The sequence below is a fragment of the Camelus bactrianus genome, chromosome 5 (genome assembly GCF_048773025.1).
Source record: "Camelus bactrianus isolate YW-2024 breed Bactrian camel chromosome 5, ASM4877302v1, whole genome shotgun sequence".
Lineage (NCBI taxonomy): Eukaryota > Metazoa > Chordata > Mammalia > Artiodactyla > Camelidae > Camelus > Camelus bactrianus.
In genome coordinates, this window is record NC_133543.1 from 96,925,185 (window position 1) to 96,944,341 (window position 19,157).

Consider the following 19,157-nt stretch of genomic DNA (forward strand, 5'->3'; position numbering starts at 1 on the left):
TGCAAGCATGTTACGGCAGGACTCTTAACTTTAAAGCCAAAACATGAGGCTTTATTAAAATAAGACACACGTATCCCCAGAATCAAAACAGCCAGATAATCAAGTCTAGTGAAGGCAAAAGTCGACATAGCTCTGAGGAACTGAGGAACTGAAACTTGTAGGAAATTTAGTACACACAATTAATATATCTGCCTTTTCTCCTCCTGCCCAACCTCCACAAGGCAGGAGATGTGCAGCTGGAAATTTCAGATTCATGTCTTCCCTTTGTTACCAGAAAGGAGTAAGTTTCCAGTTTTCCCTTGCTTGGATCATGTGTCCACCTTAGTCCCATCAAAAGAAAAGATTGTAGATTCTCCTAGCTTTGGCAACAGCATTGGGGTGACGAGATCAGAGTTAAGATTGTGGTGGAAAAGAGTGACCACCACTCAAAATGCACAGGTGAAGAACTGAGGGAAATCATTACACTAAAGAGGGTAATCATTACACTAAAGAGGGTTATCATTACAAGAGCATCTACTCTCAGCTGAACAAATCAAAAGGTTAGTTCTCCTGTACAGTGGTACAAAGAAAGATTAACAGCATATGAAAACTCATTAGCACATTTACACAAAGAAGTATTCTCACTCAGATCTCACTCCTTTACTCTATTTTTCCAATGTTTAACCTCATTACTATAGAAACATCAATAAAATTAATGCAATTTTCCATATTAAATTAGCAGGAAAATGCAAGAGAGATAACATAAATAGAATGATGAAAAAAAGCACTTTTTCCTGATTATGATAAGTAAATTAGAGAAAGAAAATTTATGCGGAATAAGTTGACCTAAAAAAAGTTACTTTGACCAAGCAATTTCATTCCTGGGAACATATCCTTAAGAGATACCTGAAATGCAAACATTTAAAGCATAAACAAAAACTTTTCCCACTCCAACCATCTAACTATCCAAAAAGTGGAAATCAATGGGGAAAATGCTGTACACTGATTCAGAAAATCATGTGACCATTTGTTAACAATTATCAAAAAATCATAATCACAGAGAAAATGTTTATGTTAAGATGCTGAGTGAAAAAGAGTAAGATCCGAAACTGTATTTACAGTGTAATCAGCTACATGCTAAATTGAGTTTTAAAAACAAGTAAAAAATAAAAATACTAACACAGACTTAATCTGGATTTTTTTTTAATGTTTTCCTGTATCTCAGTCCTCTGGAATAGCTTTTTAATTTTTAAGCAAAATATAAATCTACTTCAGCATAATTAATGCTGGCCTAAAAAAAAAAAACCCTGCTTTGACAATGTTAACAGAAAGCTATAACCTCTAGATCTCATAATTGAGTTTTGACTCTGTAATAAATAATAAAACTTTGCAGATAAATTTTTTAATGGGGTGGAGAAGTGGGACTGGATTGGACTCAAGCATTTCCTCACACCATTTAAAAACTCTGACATTGACAGGTTACAGTAAAACATAAAAAATGAAACCATAACAGAACTGAGAAGAAATTTTATTCTGGGGATGGAGAAGGCAAAGGAAGAAAAGAAACAAAGAGCTGACAGACTTGACTATTTAAATTTTAAATCATCTATAAATTGAAACAAACTCTAACAAGTAAAACTAGGGGGAAAAAACTGCCAGTGTCAGTAGGTTGATGCCTTTTCCATAAAGGGCGTTAATAAAAGAAAAAGCATCTCCAAAATTAAAACAGACAAAGGACACTAACATACAACTCATAAAATAAATGAAAATGGCTAACATATGGGTAAGATCTTCAACTCTATAGTAACCAAAGGAATCCTTTTACCCACACATTTTTACTAAAAAAGGTGTGCTATACTGACTAGGATTTGGAGAAACAGGCATTCTCACAAAGAATCAGTAGGAGTATAAATTGGCTCAATCAAAAAAAACAGTGGTTCAATTTTCTTTGAAAGACAATTTAGCAATCTTAACTGTTAAAACTCTTCAAAATATTCATACCCTTAAGTCCTAAAAACCCATTTCAGGAATCTGACTTGGTAAAATCAGAATCATACTAAAATGTGATGGGCACAGCAATGCTATTTTACAGAAAAAAACTGAGAAAAACTAGAGGCCCAGAATTAAATCATAGGCCTTCAGTATCAAAAAAAAAAAAAAAAAATCATGGAGTAGAAATATAGAGTAGAAATACTAACCATAGTTATCTCCTGGGTGGCTGGAATAAATTTACCTTAATTCTTTAATTTTTCTAAAGCATCCCAATTTTCTATTCTCAAAATGTTGCATTTTTCTAAGAAAAATAATGTCGAAGAAACCTTCACTAAAGCAATCTTAACCAAAGTTGCTATAAAATTGAATACAATCCCACCACTGAGATGTGAGAAAGACAAGAAAAAGCACATGATATAATGAAAATGCTACTGCATGGCCAGGAGGGCCAGGAGCCTGCAAATGCCTGTTCTAGAAGTGGGAAAGGCTAGGCTGTATCCTTGAGAGCAACCACACAGGCAAGCAGTGGAGGTGAGTGATTTCCTAAAGAAAGAAAAAAAAGAGAGAACAGAAGAGAGAGGAACAGATCAACATAGCCCAAAAAATTATGGAAGAAAGGAAAAGAGAAAAACAACAGAAGAGGAGTAAGATGTCTAGCTCAATTATGGATAGAGATGAAGGATGGGTGGAAAAGAGCAGGGGAAATCAACAGGAGAAATTTTCAAATATCCAACTTTCTTTTATCTTAACGGTGAACTAAAATCTTTCTCAAAAAAAAAAAAAAGTAAAGTGACCTTGATTTGGGAAAAGAGAAGGAAACTACACAAAGAAAACAACATAACGCAAGTATGGAAAAAAACAGTGGATCAAAAATGAATGAATTTAAAAATTCTAAGAGGGAAGAACTGCTTCTCAAATTCTAAACAGAATGAGTTACTACTCTTCAGTTTGAAGTAATTCAACTCCCCCTCCCCAAGTCCTTCATCATTTAGATCAAGTGGTATGTGCAGTAAAAACAGCTTGGCATACCAAAAAAGAACCACTGAGTTCAGAGTGAAGGGGTCAGGGGTCAAGTCCTGACTCTACACAGCCGCTGTGTAAAGCTGAGCAAGCTACCATCCTTAGAGAACAGGACGAGACACTTAGGAGCACAGTTTCTGTGAGTCTCAACGGAAAGAATACGTACACAAAACTGCTCAGCTAGAAACACTCCCCAGGTACCGTAGGAGGTGCTGTTTTTTATGACCACTATTTCAATCACCAGATCACTATGAATACATTCACAAGACCAAATCCACTGTTTTTTGGGAAACAGAAGCCACAATAACAGCATTTTACTTAGAAAAGCTATGCAACAGGAGTCAGATTCAAAGAATGAAAATGCAGTTGTGACTGTTCTCTCCCAATTAATCTCAATCCTCTCACTCCCCAAAATCACCAGAGAGGGTCCTTAGAGATTGGGTAACTGTTAGCACAGCACACTCTACTGGGGCTTCAAAAGTCAGTCTGAGATTTGATGAATTTCCAGTTTTGAGATTCTATCACGAACAAAAGAACTAAGCTGTCTAGAACGGCAAAATGAAATTCAGATGAGCAAATCTGCATTCTCAGCCAAACTGGTAAGACTTTTTGGCTACAGTTCTACGTTTCTGTGTCCTTATCATAACTATATTTACCCACATAAAAATAGGAAAATTATTATGAAATTACAGTACAGCCACACAACTGAACATGAAGACTTTAAAAGTCATGTTTTTAAACAATTTTTAAGGACACAGGTAATGACACATGTGATACTAGGTTTTTAAAAAAGCAAGTAAGTCTTCTTTCGTGTACTAGTTTTGTGGGGAAATATTTTTTGAAAACATGTCAAAGCTGAAATCTTGAGAGCTGAAATGGGGCTACATTACTGAAACGAAGGAAAGATTAAAGCTATAAAAACCCTAATTACACCTTGCTTTATACTCTGGCATGTTTCTGCCATTCCAAACACATTTTTAAATTTTATTCTTTTCCTTCACAATTGAGAATATCACTGTTTGGCTTAAAGTACAAGATCTGCCATTCTACAAATCAAATTGAGTTCCACCTTGATTACAACTTTGTTATTTAAGCCAGTGCATCCCTTTTTTTTTTTTTTAAATGAAAGCAAGTTTATTTGTACACACTCCATAGATAGAGTGGGGTCCATCTCACTCAGAAGGGAAAAATGGCTTAGGAGATACACACTCCATAGGCAGAATGCGGGCCATCTCAAAAAGGTGAGAGGGAGAGACCAAGAGAGGTGTGGGGTGATTAAAAGTAGATGCACACTCCATAGATAGTGTGCGGGCCATCTCAGAAAGCAAGAAAGAGAGCTAACGACCTAAGCCAGCACATCTTAATCACTAGTATTAACCACGTCCATTTGTTTTCCTCTCATATTTTTAAAATACATAATACAACAAAACACTTAAATAATTCTACACAACCCTGATGTGTACAAAAGATAATGGTGCTGAAATATCATTGTGAATTTAGAAGCAATACACCGTGTGACAGCCCAAAATGTTTGTCAATCATATGCAAGAGTCTAAATATAACCTGAGGATTAATATGCAAAACTGCAATTGTTCAAAAGGTACAAGTAACTCATGTGCACGTGCATGCATATATACATGCACACACATGCAGTGAAAAAAAAAAGACTATGGAGGAACAGGCCAACATTAACAGTAGTTACAAGTGGATTGTATAATTGTGATGTTTTTCTTTAACTTTTCTGTATTTCCCAAATTCTCTAAAATAAATATGTAAAATTTTTATAATGGGGGAGTGATACTTTTTAATCAACAATATAAATAAAGTTCAGTGTGGCTGTTGCAAAGAATAATCTAAATGTAAAAAAGCAAGAAACAATTTCAGAACAAAACTCCGTACTAAATATTGTTCTAAGAGCTTAACATATTGCAATACCAAGTTAACTAATAACCCGATTAAACAGGTATCCCTACTGTGTGGACTAAACAATTGAGGTTTGCTGAAAAATACAACACAGGACACACAGCTTTTTAGAGGCAGAGGCAGAAATTGTACACAAAGCTGCCCAGTCCAAAGTCCAAACGCTCAACCACTAACACAGCCTGATGTGAACAAGGTGTGTTTCAATTTCTTCTTTACATTTGACATTTACAATTTTTAAAAATCATTTACTAGGCAACATATACATGGTAATGCCTCAAAATGCTACAATTTAGCCGTCTTCCATTGTGAGCTAAACATGACTGGTCTATGGATTAGAAAATCAGGACTTACAGTAATTCTGAATATTTTATACATAAAATGACAGTCTGTAGCTAACTTAGACTTCGAATTTTACATTCAAGAGAATGTACCTCATTCTTCAGACTATCTCCTTTACAACAACTCCAAGGAAATAGCCAGCTCAACACCAGACCACTCAGAAAATGATGAGAATCGATGCCAGACAGCTTCCCCAGCCTGTCAGCATTGGTGCTGACAAAAAGTAAGATGGGAAAAAACTCAACAGCTAGGTATCAAAACTCAAGACCTTAAAACAAATAAAGCTTCCTTTCAGTAAGGTAAATAAGTCAGGACACACATAAACAGAGGGACTACAAATGGCTGAAAAGCTGTGCTGTAGCATGTGCCGAGGGAGTGAGGAAGAGATAGGGCAAACAAGACAGGATGTGCATACGCTACTGATCCTGGGATTGGAGTTTTGGTAATGTCAGTGACTGAACAATTTTTTAAGCCTAGCATATTTAGGGCATGATTAAATAATTGCTTTGAATTCCAGTGTTCTGTTACTTGGCTCAAAAATTTAAAAAAAAAATTACCCATTTATAGTGAACCATTCCAGTTTTGGTCCTCACAATGAAGTTTTTAAAAATACCTTTTTATTCTCAATCTCTTTTCAAATTACCATTAAATACATACCTTCCTCCTGTCGAGTCGTCTTGTGGTTGGGCCCCGGCAGTGTTCCTCTGTGAACGTCGCAGTGACCCCCCTGGATTGTTATTAGGCCGGTTGGACATTGGCACCTCTCTCTTGAAGGGACATACCCTTTCTAGACACTACCATTCACTAAAAGGGGAAAAAAAAAAAAAAAGAAAAAGAAAAAAGAAATTGTCAACTATACATAGTACAATACAGAAAACAAACGAGAGGTGCCAAAGATGAAGGAGAAATTTTATGTAAACAATTTGATCACAGTCTTCACCATGCTGCACTCTGTCTTATTCAACTGAGGTCTCACTTATTAATATGTTATAAAATGTCAGAAATATATCAAATTCAAGGCACAAAGGTCTAGAACCCAGCACATAAAATTCACTTAGATTTCTCAGGGAACTCCCAGGAAATTCCCAATTCAAGGGAAAAAAAAAAAAGGGCACTAGTAGAAAACTTTGTTTCCCCATTCCAGTACTAGACAGAAAGGGGCACCACACTGAAAGCCAGAACACCTTGTCTCAGGTCCCGTGATATATCAGTCAGGTATTAAAAGAGTCTGCCTTTGTACAAGTCACCACCTCTCGCCTTGGGTTCCCCAGCCACAGAATAAAAACGTAAGTCATGCTTACTAAACAGTACTGACATGAACAAATGAAATCATGAATAGAAAGGAAATGGTAAAACTACAGCATCTCAATGGAGAACAAGGAAAAAGCAGCTCAAGCATAGTAAACTGAGAAACGGTCCCAGATACCCTGGATTTCACCGTCAGCTGTGCTGGCTGGGACTTGTGGACGAAACTTAATCTCTAGATTTTGTTTACCTCTTCTGTAAAATCAGTACATTACCTACCTCATGGAGTTGTTAGCAAAAAGAAACTGCACTTAGTTCATACGTGTAACAATTTAGTTTAAAACACAGTTCTTAATCAATTCAAACTTTTTGTCTTTCTGTAAGAATTACACAGAAAAAAATGTTGATACTCAAAAATGACTTTAACTGATAAAAAAAAGCCCAATATCACTACCACAGGAAGAAAGAATTACAACTTGTTATAAATCAAATCTGACACAATTTTTCTTAAGCTTCCAGTCAAACTCCAAGTAGAATTCTTTAATTACTTCTTACCTACTAGGGAGGGAACAGACGGAACGATCATATGACATTACAGAAACTTGTGCCAAAAAGAATGTAAATTAACCATAACTAAACCTACTACTGGATTTTAAGATATTCCATGCACTCTAACAGGAAACTGGGTTTTCTTTTGAGTTATATGTTGATCCAATTCAGTAGAAGAGAACTGTTTCTTTGTCACACATGACCACATCATTAATACATATGTATAAAAAAAAAAAGCTTAGTCAAAAAGTTCAAATTACTAATGTAATTACTGGCAATTTTAGAAAGAAAAAAGAGGAAATACTATGAGAAGAGAAATAAAAGAGAAAGAGGAAGGTTCAATTTACATGTACTGATGGAAAGACCTCCCCAAGATACGTTAGGGGGAAACTCCCATCAGTGTGTGTGTGTGTGTGTGTGTGTATAATATATATGTGTGTGTACATATGTGTGTGTATAATATAATATATACACACATACACACACACATATATACACAAAAGGCTTGCCTATGTTTTCTTTAGCTATTGTCTACACTTTAAAAATTGGTGGAAAAATTCATAAAACAGATTTTGTTAACCACTCCCCAATATCATCAGTTTTGCTTTCCATGGTTTCAGTTACCTACCAAATCAACCATGGTAAAAAATATTAAATGGAAAATTTCAAAAATAACTAACTCATAAGTTTTAATTAAATTGTACAACATTCCAAGTAACGTGAGGAAACCTCACGCCATCCCTTTCTGTCCCGCTCAGGATGTGAAACATCCCTCTGTCCAGCGTATGCACTATATATGCTAGCCACCCATTAGTATATGAAAAAAACATAGTACACACAGGGTTTGGTACCACCCATGGTTTCAGGCATCCACTGAGATCCTGAAACGTACCCCATGCAGATGGTACTAACCGACTTAGAGGACTGGGAGTCTGAAGTTTGGGATGAAAGGAGTCATTTTTGTTATTTATCCTTTGAAAGCAGTAAGATAGGTCACTCTATTACAAATGCTGGGCTACGGAGTCAAATTGCCTCTGACTGAGTTCGCATCCTAACTTCAATACCAACAAAATGTATGACTTTGTATATAAACTTCTCTATGCTTCAGTCTACCAAGCGGGGATAAAGAATTTACCTCATAGAGCAGGTGTAAAGATTAAAAGAAAAATTCCATGCAAATCACTTAAGACAGTGCCTATCATACAGCAAGGGCTCTGTACATATTTAACTACTATCGGTATTACTATAAGTATTCACAAGAATAAAAAGAATACGGGGGGTAAAATAAATATATTGGGGGAAACTTCACCATAAAAACTACTGTCAACATGAGTATTAATTTCTACCAATATACTTTCAAAAGTGAATTTTGCTATGAAGAAAACACAATGTTCTTAATTAAAGGTGAGCATCACAATCACCTGAGAAGCTTTGTCAAAAAATGCCTGACCTCTGCCCTCAGAAATCGATTCTGTGGGTATGAAATTGGACACATGTTTTAAAAGAGCCCTCCTGGCTGTACTGCATAGAGAACAACTGTACCCCATTCAGGAATTAAATCAGAGACCAATCTATTTCAGAATTCATCCAAGAAGTTTTACCACTTCAAATACCATCTCAGGGCCATCTTGCTTGGACCCTAAACAGTGTGAACACAAGAGAACAGCACAATACTGCTGCTTTCACTTTGAAAACCAAAGAATATTGTTATGAAATAAAGTTACTAGATTTCACCTGCCCACTTCATGCTACTAAATGCCCACTGTATGTCATGGCATGCTAAGTCATTCAAATCAATGTAAGTCATGCTGGTTAATTTGACCTGTAGTTGGCAAACTAACTTTAATAATACCCCCAACATCTTCAGAGCTGGTCAACCAGTACCAGCTCACTCATGTACAATTCTTGAGATCTAAGAGAGAAAAAGTGACAAGCCAAAGACACTCACTTATCAAGGTGCTACCTGCTTTTAAGGCAAAAACTAACCTTTAAGGAAGGAGGCCAGAGTCTGTTAAACTTTGGAATTTGAACTGCCCAAAAGTAAACATAAGATTAACATATAATAAATATGGGATCTCCTCCCTGCCAGGTAACAATGAATTCAGAGACAGAAGGGTCCCTTGGGGATGATCAAGTTTGACCCCTGACATTACAGACAATTCCAAATGAAGAAAGGTCAAGTCATCTGTTGAGGAAACAGTCCTCCGAATCCTGATACTGAGAAGACCTATCCCCTCCAGAGATCACCACCCCCACGAACTCACAAAATTTAACTCTTCTTTGGCTCCAGATAAGAATCCAAAAAATCACCATGCACTGATTTCCTTCTTGTTATGTGAATATTCTGTACTGTCATCACCAATTATTATAACTACCATATTTTATTAAGTAAATTTTTAAACACACACACACAAAAGTGAGAGTTATACTAATATAAAAACTATATTGCTTGAATGTTTAGATAACCTGAAGTGAATATGAACGCAAAGATTCATTTTTAATAGGCTATCTTATCTTATAATGTTGAAACTAGAAGGTTTAAGTCTAGTCAATTAATAACAATGACTATCAAGTCCTGAAATACACTACTCTTCTAAGTAGTGTATTACTTAGATTACATACATAGATAGATAGACCCTTGTTTCAGTGAAAATAATCACCAAAACTTTTCACATGAAACCTTTGATATTAATCTCTAAAGCACTAAAATAAAAGAAATGGCATATGCGACTTTGAATGCAATAGGAAAGGCATAAAAACACTAATGGATATGTTCCAGATTGAAAACAAACTCACGGAACAGACTGGTGGTTATCAGAGGCAAGGGGTGGGAGGTGGGCCAAATAGGTAAAGGGAGTCAAAAGGTACAAACTTCCAGTTGTAAAGTAAGTAAGTCACAGGGATTTAATGTACAGCATGGTGACTAAAATTAATATTGCTGTATTGCATGTTTGAAAGTTGGTAAGAAAGTAGATCTTAAAAGGAAAAAAAATTCTGTATGTATGGTGACTGACATTAACTAGATTTAGTGATCACTGTGCAATATATACAAATATTAAATCATTATGTTGTGCATCTGACTGTCAATTATACCTAAATTAAAAAAAAAAATACTTGCCCTAAAAACAAACTCATGATGACTTTGTTCACAGCTCTAAGCATCAACAAACTTACTGTCCAGGTTAAACAGCATTTGACTTTTATGTGAAAATGTATTTACGTCTTTGGGCAAACAGAACTTCTTCAGAAAAAAAGAACTATGTATTAATCTACATTTTGAAATTCATTTGAAGTGTTATAAGAAGGATATTCTTTCAAGGAAACTTCAACTGCAAACGTGGTGAAAACTGATTTTCCTTTAATTTTGCAACTCAACATTACAGAAGAGAAGTTAAAGCTAGGGGTAAAAAAAAAACAAGTTCAACCATTTGTTTGTGCAAAACTTTCAGAACACCAAGAAAAGCTGATTGCAAAAATTAACTTTAGGATATGGCAGTTCTTCCTGGTCAAATGACCAAAAGTATAAAAGAAAAACAAAGTTGGATTTACGCAGAATTTTTAGCACACGAAGGAAGCTGATAGGCTGGAGAACAGGTCTCCAATTCGGTAATCCAGAACAAGGTCACAAACAGCCCCAAGCCAAGCTATTACATTTACCCGTGTAATCACTACTATTACCTATTTGATACGCAACTCTAAAAACTGAAGGAAAGTTACATTATTTTCACAGTAAACATTTTCCTAAAAGCCCGATATCCCAGGCAGTATCTATAGAAAGTTTTCAGATTTCAGAACTGACATTTAAAGAGAAACTTCTTTATCCAGTGTGTAGCCCCCCACCAATTCTGTATGCGTTCTATTTAAATATGGCCCAAGGAGACTTGGTTTGGCTTCAGATTATGAAACTGGAGTTTAATAGCAACAATAATAAACACAATTTCCATAGCACTTCACTCATTTATTCTTATAAGCAAAATTTAAATATGCCAATGAGCCTTATAAGCCATTCTATTATTCCTACTTTACAAATAAGGAAACTGAAGTGTTACAAAATTAAGTTGCCTGTATACACCAAGACTGCAGATGTGAACTACTGCTACACTAGATCAAAAAGGATATGACTGACTACATCCCTGGAGAAAGCATGGTAGGCTAAATGTGGCAGTGACAGTATTAAATAACTCAACAATAAATTGAAATAGAAGTCACCCTTGCTTATAATAGAAGTTACTCTTGCTTAAGAATGGCAAGGCCTTCAAACATGACTATCTTTAAAATGAGAATAAATATCCTTTAAGCTTCCCGAAGAGCAAAGCACTGAGAGGTGCTGAGATACAGAGGCAAATACAAGAATCCCTGATCACAAGGAGCTTACTGCTCTATTCCCCCCAACTAGACCACAATACAGAAATACGTACGGGGTCTCAAATCCTGGCTATGCTACTTAATAACAGTAAGTTACATCATATTTCACTTTCAGCTCTGTTTCTTTCTCCACTAAACTAGAGAAAACATTATTAGCTTTAAGGTTTAAGTATCAGAGACAATGCACATAAGGCTCTTGGAACAGTGCCTGACACACAGCAGCCATTTAATGAGTGCCTGTAAGTACAATTAATTGGCTGGTGAATCTGGGGAAAGAGGAGGGGAGTCATTGGGTCCACCACCCTGAAGAAGAAAGGAATAAAAGAAGAAAAATGATTTTAAAATATTCTATAAAACCATTTGGGACAGTGTACATTTCACTTTGATTTAGGAAGGAGGTAACAAAAAACCACTAGTTAGTATCTATAGTATAGTTACAAGTCAAATGTCAAACTTTTTTTTTTAATTGAAGTATAGTCAGTTTACAATGTTGTTTCAATTTTTGGTGTACAGAACAGTACTTCAGTCATATAGGAACATACATATATTCGTTTTCATATTTTCACCAGAAGTTACTATAAGATACTGAATACAGTTCCCTGTGCTATACAGTATAAACTTGTTGTTTATCTATTTTATGTATATTAGTTAGTTATATTAGTATCTGCAAATCTAGAACTCCCAATTTATCCCTTTCTACCCACTTCCCCCCGGTGACGGTATGTTTGTTTTCTATGTCTGTGAGTCTGTTTCTGTTTTGTAAATAAGTTCGTTTGTCTCTCTTTGATTCCACATATAAGTGGTATCATATGGTATCTTTCTTTCTCTAATGTGAAACTCTTAACAGCTGTGTCTGTTATAGAACATGCAATGTGGTTCAATAACCTTTAATGAACTAAACATAAAAAAAACTAAACATTAGTTTACATTAGTTTGCATCAGGGAAGCTGGGAAAAATGTATTGTCTTGTTTTCCAGGCAATCAGAAGGGTTTTGTATAGAAATTAAAATAGGAGCCACCGAGTAACAGGGAAAGGGTTGGGTTATTGGAGAATAGGGTCTGGTAAGCATTTAATTCAATTTAAGGGCAAAGTCATTCTAATGTCATGTTGGAATACTGTGCAATATGTAAAAACAGTACTTCCAAATTATATTTTTCTAACACTAGAAAAGAATATTTAGTGGCAAAAATATGTTTTTAAAATGAATACTAAAACAAAACTGATTATGGGTAATGTTTATTCTGTGCTTAGCATGTACCAGGCAACGTGCTTTTTCATTTAATTTTCACAGCCTTGCAAAATTGGTACTAGAAATAACGTTCCTTCAGAGAAACTGTGGCACACACCAGGTTACAATGACCCTAAGGCCACAAAACCAACAGGTTACAAGGCCAGCACCCAAACACAGGTTTGATGGAAAGTTTATGCTCTTTATGATTATGCTATACACGTAAACAAATCAAGAAAAATAATTACACATGTACCTTTTGTAAAAAGTCAAAACATTAAGAGAACCATGACATTCCAAGCTAGGGGGGAGACCCAGAGGGTTCTAATCCTTTTACATTTCCTTAAAATCAGTTTAACTGACTGATCCTCAAATGAGTAATTATTATAAATATGCTAAAAGATATGAGAAGCAATATCAAAGGTAATGTTGTAAACAAAAAGAAAGACTTAATTTCATCCTCAGCAGGCTGAGAAGGTCCGGCTGAAAGCTTAGAGCTGTGAGGAAAGGCACTGAGCAAAGAGAATAAGATACGATAAAGGGATGCTGGGTAAGCCCACTGGGGCTGCAGCATGGAATCTGCGAAGAAGGTGGACCTAGATGTCTGAACTGTATCATGAAGGGCTCAGAGCTAAAAACTTGGGGTTTGAGACCTACAGATAAGTAGATCAATTATTAAGCTACCAAACAGACTTAAGGATGGATGAGGGTCTGATAACAAGGGAAGGTGAAATGAAGAGAGGGTGGGTGTCAGGAAACATTTAGACAATAAAATCTATACAACTGCAGAGGGGGAAGGTCTAGGATTGTGTTTATCAAACTTCAGCATGCATGGGAATAAAATCATTAAAATGTCTCGCAGGTTTCTTACTCTGGTGACAAGGGTTGAGAAAAGTTATCCTAAGACACGTAAAGAAAATTCCTAGGTGAGCCTGTTAGTGGGTCACTATTTAACAGGACCACCTAGGAATTTTCTACAAGACAGAAGCATTAACTTTGCTATTTACTATTAATTAGGGTTTCAATGAATTTACATGTTATCTTGCAGATCTTGTGTTGTGTGTGGAAATACAAACAACAGCTGAGAAGGTAATCCCAAAGACTACAGCTTGCTGCTCGGTAGGACATAACTATCTAAAATTCTTTATTAAATTGCGCATAAATATCCAGTTCCTCAAATGCCATTTGAACCAGCTTTACCCTAACAGGTTCCCTTCATTAATTGTAGAGTTGAATAAAATCTTTGTGTTTACACCATAGTTTTAAAAGTTATGCTTCTAACTTTAAAAAATCATACAAAACAGATGGTAGTAAACAAATGGTACACATGGGGCAGAAAAATAAAGTTTAGTGTTAAATATGTCAAATTTGGAGTTATCATGTAGGCTTCACAGATAAAGAGTTCCAGTATGCAGATGGAAATAAAGATCTAGATAGAATTAAGTAGGTAACCAAACATGCAGATGGGAGAAATTACCAGCAGGCAGGAGGTAGGGGAAACCAAGATAATCAATGAGATTCATTTCCACCAGGAAAAGCATGGAGCATAAAGAGAACAGGCCCAGGGTGGGACCCTGGGTGGGAAACACTAAAATCTAAGGAAAACAGAAAAGCAAGAATCTAGTTGGGGAGAATCAAGGACTCATCAGAAGTATAGGGAATAAACACTGAAGGTACACAACAAAACAAAAAGCATGGAGGAGTAAGAAGGATAGGAAAGTTCAAATGTCACAGAAAGGGCAGATACACAAAACTGCAAAGTGTCCATCAGATTTAGAAATTGGTGAGAGTGGCTGGTTTCCAGAACTGGTCAGGGAGGAGAGTGTATGGTCAAATTAGCCAGTAAACACCAACCCTCGTGTGCAAATGCTGGGCAGAAAAAGAAGACAAAGAGAAAAGAGCCAACAAGGTAAGGAGAGGCAGGACTGACAAAGGCTGTGTGTGCAGGAGTGTAGGTGATTTTCTTGTTTTTCCCTTTTCAAAAAAATTAACTCTTGAGCATGTTTACATATGTAAAGAAAATTACTGAAAGAAAAGGGGTGGGGGGAGGGAATAAGGTATAGTTTACTACAAAATCCCGCAGGAGGAAAACAAAGAACTAAGAGCCTAAGCCTTAAATAAGAAAAGCACACTGATCTCCAAGGCCGAGAAGATGACAAAGAGAAGATGACAAACGGCAGCAAGGACATGTATGCCTTAACAGAATCTGAGATTTTAACGTATGAGAAAAGTAAGAGTGAATGGAGATTTCAAAGAGTTATCTAATACAAACTAAACAGGAAAGGAGCTGACTATGGGCAAAGAGGACCGCCCAGCAGCAGGAAGAACCTACTGAGAGTAGAAACCATCAGTGTGAGTGCCAGTCCACACCTGATGTAATTTTCTTATTTATGTAAGAGGACATTCTCATCCAGAGTGAACTGCCCCACAGCATACATCTATTTAGGGACACCATCTCACAGCCGAATCCAGCTCTCCAGAATGCCAGTGCAAAGTACACTTTCCATCATGCCATTCTATTCCAAAACATGAATTTAACTACTTTCTGTTTATTGATCTGCTGACAGCTAATCCATTTACAAAGATGGAAACAGAATACAATTGACCCACCAGGATCTGAACTCTGAATAATTTCTATACTCTGCCTTCAATTACAAAGTGCAAATGAAAAACTAAAGTGCTTGCCGCAAACACTTGAACTGTCAAGTACCACTCGACACTGAACAACTAAATTCAACACTGGGCACACAAACAGAAGCCAGCACCTACACCTTACAACTGGAAGAGGCCTTGATTATCTACCTTCCATGCCATCTGGCAAGAGTCGATGAGATTAATTTTGGCATGATTTTCACAAAGTATATTACTCTTGTGAGTACTGAGCCAACCATTTACACCTATACAATTCATGCTGTAGCTCTCTTAGAAAGGTCTTTTTTTGTTGAGAACGTGACATTCAGAGCTGTCTGTTAAATACATTAATTACACATAATAGAGACTCCATTATTTCTTGAGTCTAAACACACTTGACTCAAAAGGTTTTTTAATTTAACCCAGATACTTATTGCAAGCCTAGATATGAGACAGCAGAGTAAAGGTTCCTTTTCTTTATTTCCCTCCCTGAAATCAAGCAAAATAAATAAATGCTTAAAAATTCAGAAGAAATTCCCACTTACAACGAAACTAGAGAAAAGCTGGCTATACCCTCAATCATAGAAGAAAATCTGCCGTATGTAATAGAATCTCTACAAAAACAGGGAAGAGGTAAAGACCATGAAGTTTTTTTGTTTGTTTGTTTGTTTTTAAGGTAAGAAGATGATCTTAAAGTTTCCTACCAATGACCTTTCCTTGGAAAAACTAAATTGTGGAGCAAGGAAAACAAAAGATCAAAGTACCCCCTCCTCCCTAGGCCAGCTTCCCAGGCCAGCATGGCAGGAAGATAAGGCAGGGACACGCCCTGATTAACCAAGGCAAAAAAACAACCTAGAACTGAAAAGACAGAAGCAGGCAAAGAGAAATAGCAACTCCAAAATTAAGATCAGCTGGGCAAACAATCACTAAACCACCAAGCAAAAGGTACCACAATGGCTTTCCACCAAGAAGATCTGCTCAGCCCTGAGGGGGAAAATAACCAAAAGCAAAATTGAGAAATTAACTATCAGGCAGAGGGAAGCAATTCAAAGTGGTAAAAAGATGTTCTGAAACAATCTGAAGGATACAAAAAGGAAGGACACAGTTAATACAAGAAACAGAAGAAAAAATAATACCACTGCACAATTGTGAAAATAAGTTATAGAACGGGAAGAAAACTTTTAAGAGTTTTGTTTGACTCGGCCACAGTGAGAAGGAAAATGCTCTGTACTCTAAAAATGGAACTACTGTCAAGATTTTGTTAAGCAAATAAGAAGGTGAAGAATGTTGGGCACAGAATATGATATATCAACATATATACTACTATATATGTGAACAACCATTGGCTTAAATATTATGGATAGATAGAGAATATACTTAAAAATAATTTAAATCAGCTACCTTGTTAGAATAGGACCCTTTAAGGCCTCTCACATTTTAAACCCTGTGCTATTTCCCTATACAAAAAATTCTCTAAACAATTACATACGTTGTAATTTTAACTCTATAGAAGATGATACTTAATGAGTAAAAGTAACCAGAAAAAAACCTCAAAATAGCTGTTTTAGGACATTCTTTTCTCATTTTCATTTTTTATAAAGTATGTGATCTCATTACTAAAAACTGGAAAAACACTCAAAAACTGATTATTTTCACAGGTTTTCTATATCTGAGACTTTTTTTTTTTTTTAAAGTCATTTTGTAATACAAATCCTGTTTCCCAGAAAATGGAGTTAACTTCCTAGAATGCAGACTACAAAGAATGAATCAGCCAGAGATCGTCTATCCATCCCTGGCTCCAAGTCTCTTTTGTAGAACACCATAATAAAATCACCAATCAATCAATTTATCACAAACACATACAGCCCAGCCCAACTACTTCTAAAATACAGAGCAACTCATTCCTTAACATAAATCCTGTCTTAACTCAAATAGCTTGTATAATCCTTCAGAATAATAACTGCATTTAACAGAGTATTTCTTTTTCTTCTTCACATCTGAAGGATTAGACTAGAGCCAGCAACTTTTAGTCCATGTGCCAAAGACAGCTCATAGACCCAGTTTTAACAGGTCCCAAATCTATTGGCTACCTTAATTAGCCAGTTAGTGGGGGTCGAAGGTCAGCTTACACTAGCATTTTTAGTACATCTTCTTAAAGAAGTTCTTTTCTACCTACACAGGAATGCAGAGACAAGAGAAAGATTATTGGAGCAGATAGTCTGTAAAATTAAGAGCTGAATGGAATTTTAGAAACATTTATTTTTGCTTTTCCTAAATAGAGTACTTTTAAAATTCTTCCTTATTAAGACCTAGGAACATCACTATTAGGCACACTGATAATCAAAAGGAAAGAGCTATTGAGGGAAGGAGGAGAGAATGATTTGTAAATGCCTCTCTCCACCAAAGGACAGAGAGATGCCTGCTGGATAAGAATCACTGTTGTTGAAAGTAAAATACAAAGTATCCTGAGATTACACCAAAGTGCTCCCTATGGACAAAAACATTTTCATGTGTGGTAAATGACCTTTAGAGCACAGGGACACACATAGTAAGGCAATACTTTCAGAATATTTTCCTCAATACATGTTCCTGTCTCTGATGTGAATTCTACCAAAATAATGAAATAACTGAGGTTAATTTAACAGAGCTTGTATTAGAAAGTCTATTCCAGCCTTGCAACAAAAATTATTTCAACATTGTGATATCTCAAGATTGGTACAAACTCTTTGAAACAAACAACAGGTATGTAGCCTGTCATCAAAAGACTTAGAAACTAAAGAATCTTCAAGAACAAATATTACTAAATTTGTGGTAAGGTTCAGGGGAAAGAAAGCAATAAAATGTAACTCAAAGTTGGGGAGAAACGATACAGTTGGTGACTTTAACACAAGGTGAACAATGTACAGTGCCAAATTTTGTTTAAGATCATGTGTGTCATACGGGTTGTGCCTAAAATTCAGAAAATATTTTTCAAAGGTTAAAAAAACAAACCACATTTAGAATATCATACTCTAATGGCCAGTGCCCCACATTCCTACAAACAGGAGCATTTTTACCAAAAATAAGTAAGTGCTAATGACTGTCTCTATACTGAACCAAAAGACATACAAACTTATAGCCAGGAAAAATATTAAAGTTGTTATTCTCAAACCTAAGTTTTTATACAGATTTCAGGGCCCTATCAGAATGGGGGTAAAGGAAAATCAAACTATTATTTAAAATCCCCTTAGATTATTCTAATATTAGGTAGGTTTAAGAGCTGACAGGGTTATACTTGTTTTTGCTATCATTACATATCGCCTAATCCTTTGCAACCTTTACATGACTCCCCCGTATCTCATTAAGACATTAAAAACTGCCACTCATGTCCTTAGAATCCACAATTCTACTTCTAGGAAACTTCTAGGAAGCTAATCTAGGGGGGGAAAAAAAAAAGAAAACCTTGCACAAGTTTGCAAGAATATATGTACCCAAGATGCTGTACATACATAGGAAAAAATGTCTGAAAAAAATATACCTAAATGTCTACAGTAGAGAAAAGAGGAAGTGGTAAAAAGTGCCTAGTTCTTGAGTCAGTTCAAATCCTGGCTCCACCAGAAACCATGCCACCTTGGAAAAATTGTGTACCTATCAAAGCCTTAGTTTCCTCATCTATATAAAAGGAAGATAACTATTTCATTAAGTTATGAAAATTAACTGAAACACTTAGAAAATACAGTAAACCAATTACAAGGAGAAAAAAACGAAGAGAGAACCTACATAGTGAGTTTTAAGAGACATAAAACGCAAGTATGGAAAATATGAACACTGACTGGATATTTACGGATACTGAGGAACTGTCTACTTTATTATACAATCGCAGTATTAGCCTATGTCTTCAAAAAG

At 35.9% G+C, this 19,157-nt stretch overlaps 1 protein-coding gene across 17 annotated transcripts in view; it reads right to left on the reverse strand.

Annotated features, from left to right (window-relative positions):
- Positions 1 to 19,157, reverse strand: part of TRIP12 (thyroid hormone receptor interactor 12) — a 132,737-nt gene that overhangs the window by 89,142 nt on the left and 24,438 nt on the right. For all 17 annotated transcript variants that reach the window (XM_045517427.2, XM_074364446.1, XM_074364448.1 and 14 more), the window contains exon 2: positions 5,911 to 6,057. In XM_045517427.2, coding sequence (XP_045373383.1) covers positions 5,911 to 6,008 — 98 coding nt within the window. In that variant the 5' untranslated portion in view covers positions 6,009 to 6,057. The remainder of the gene's footprint in view (positions 1 to 5,910; positions 6,058 to 19,157) is intronic.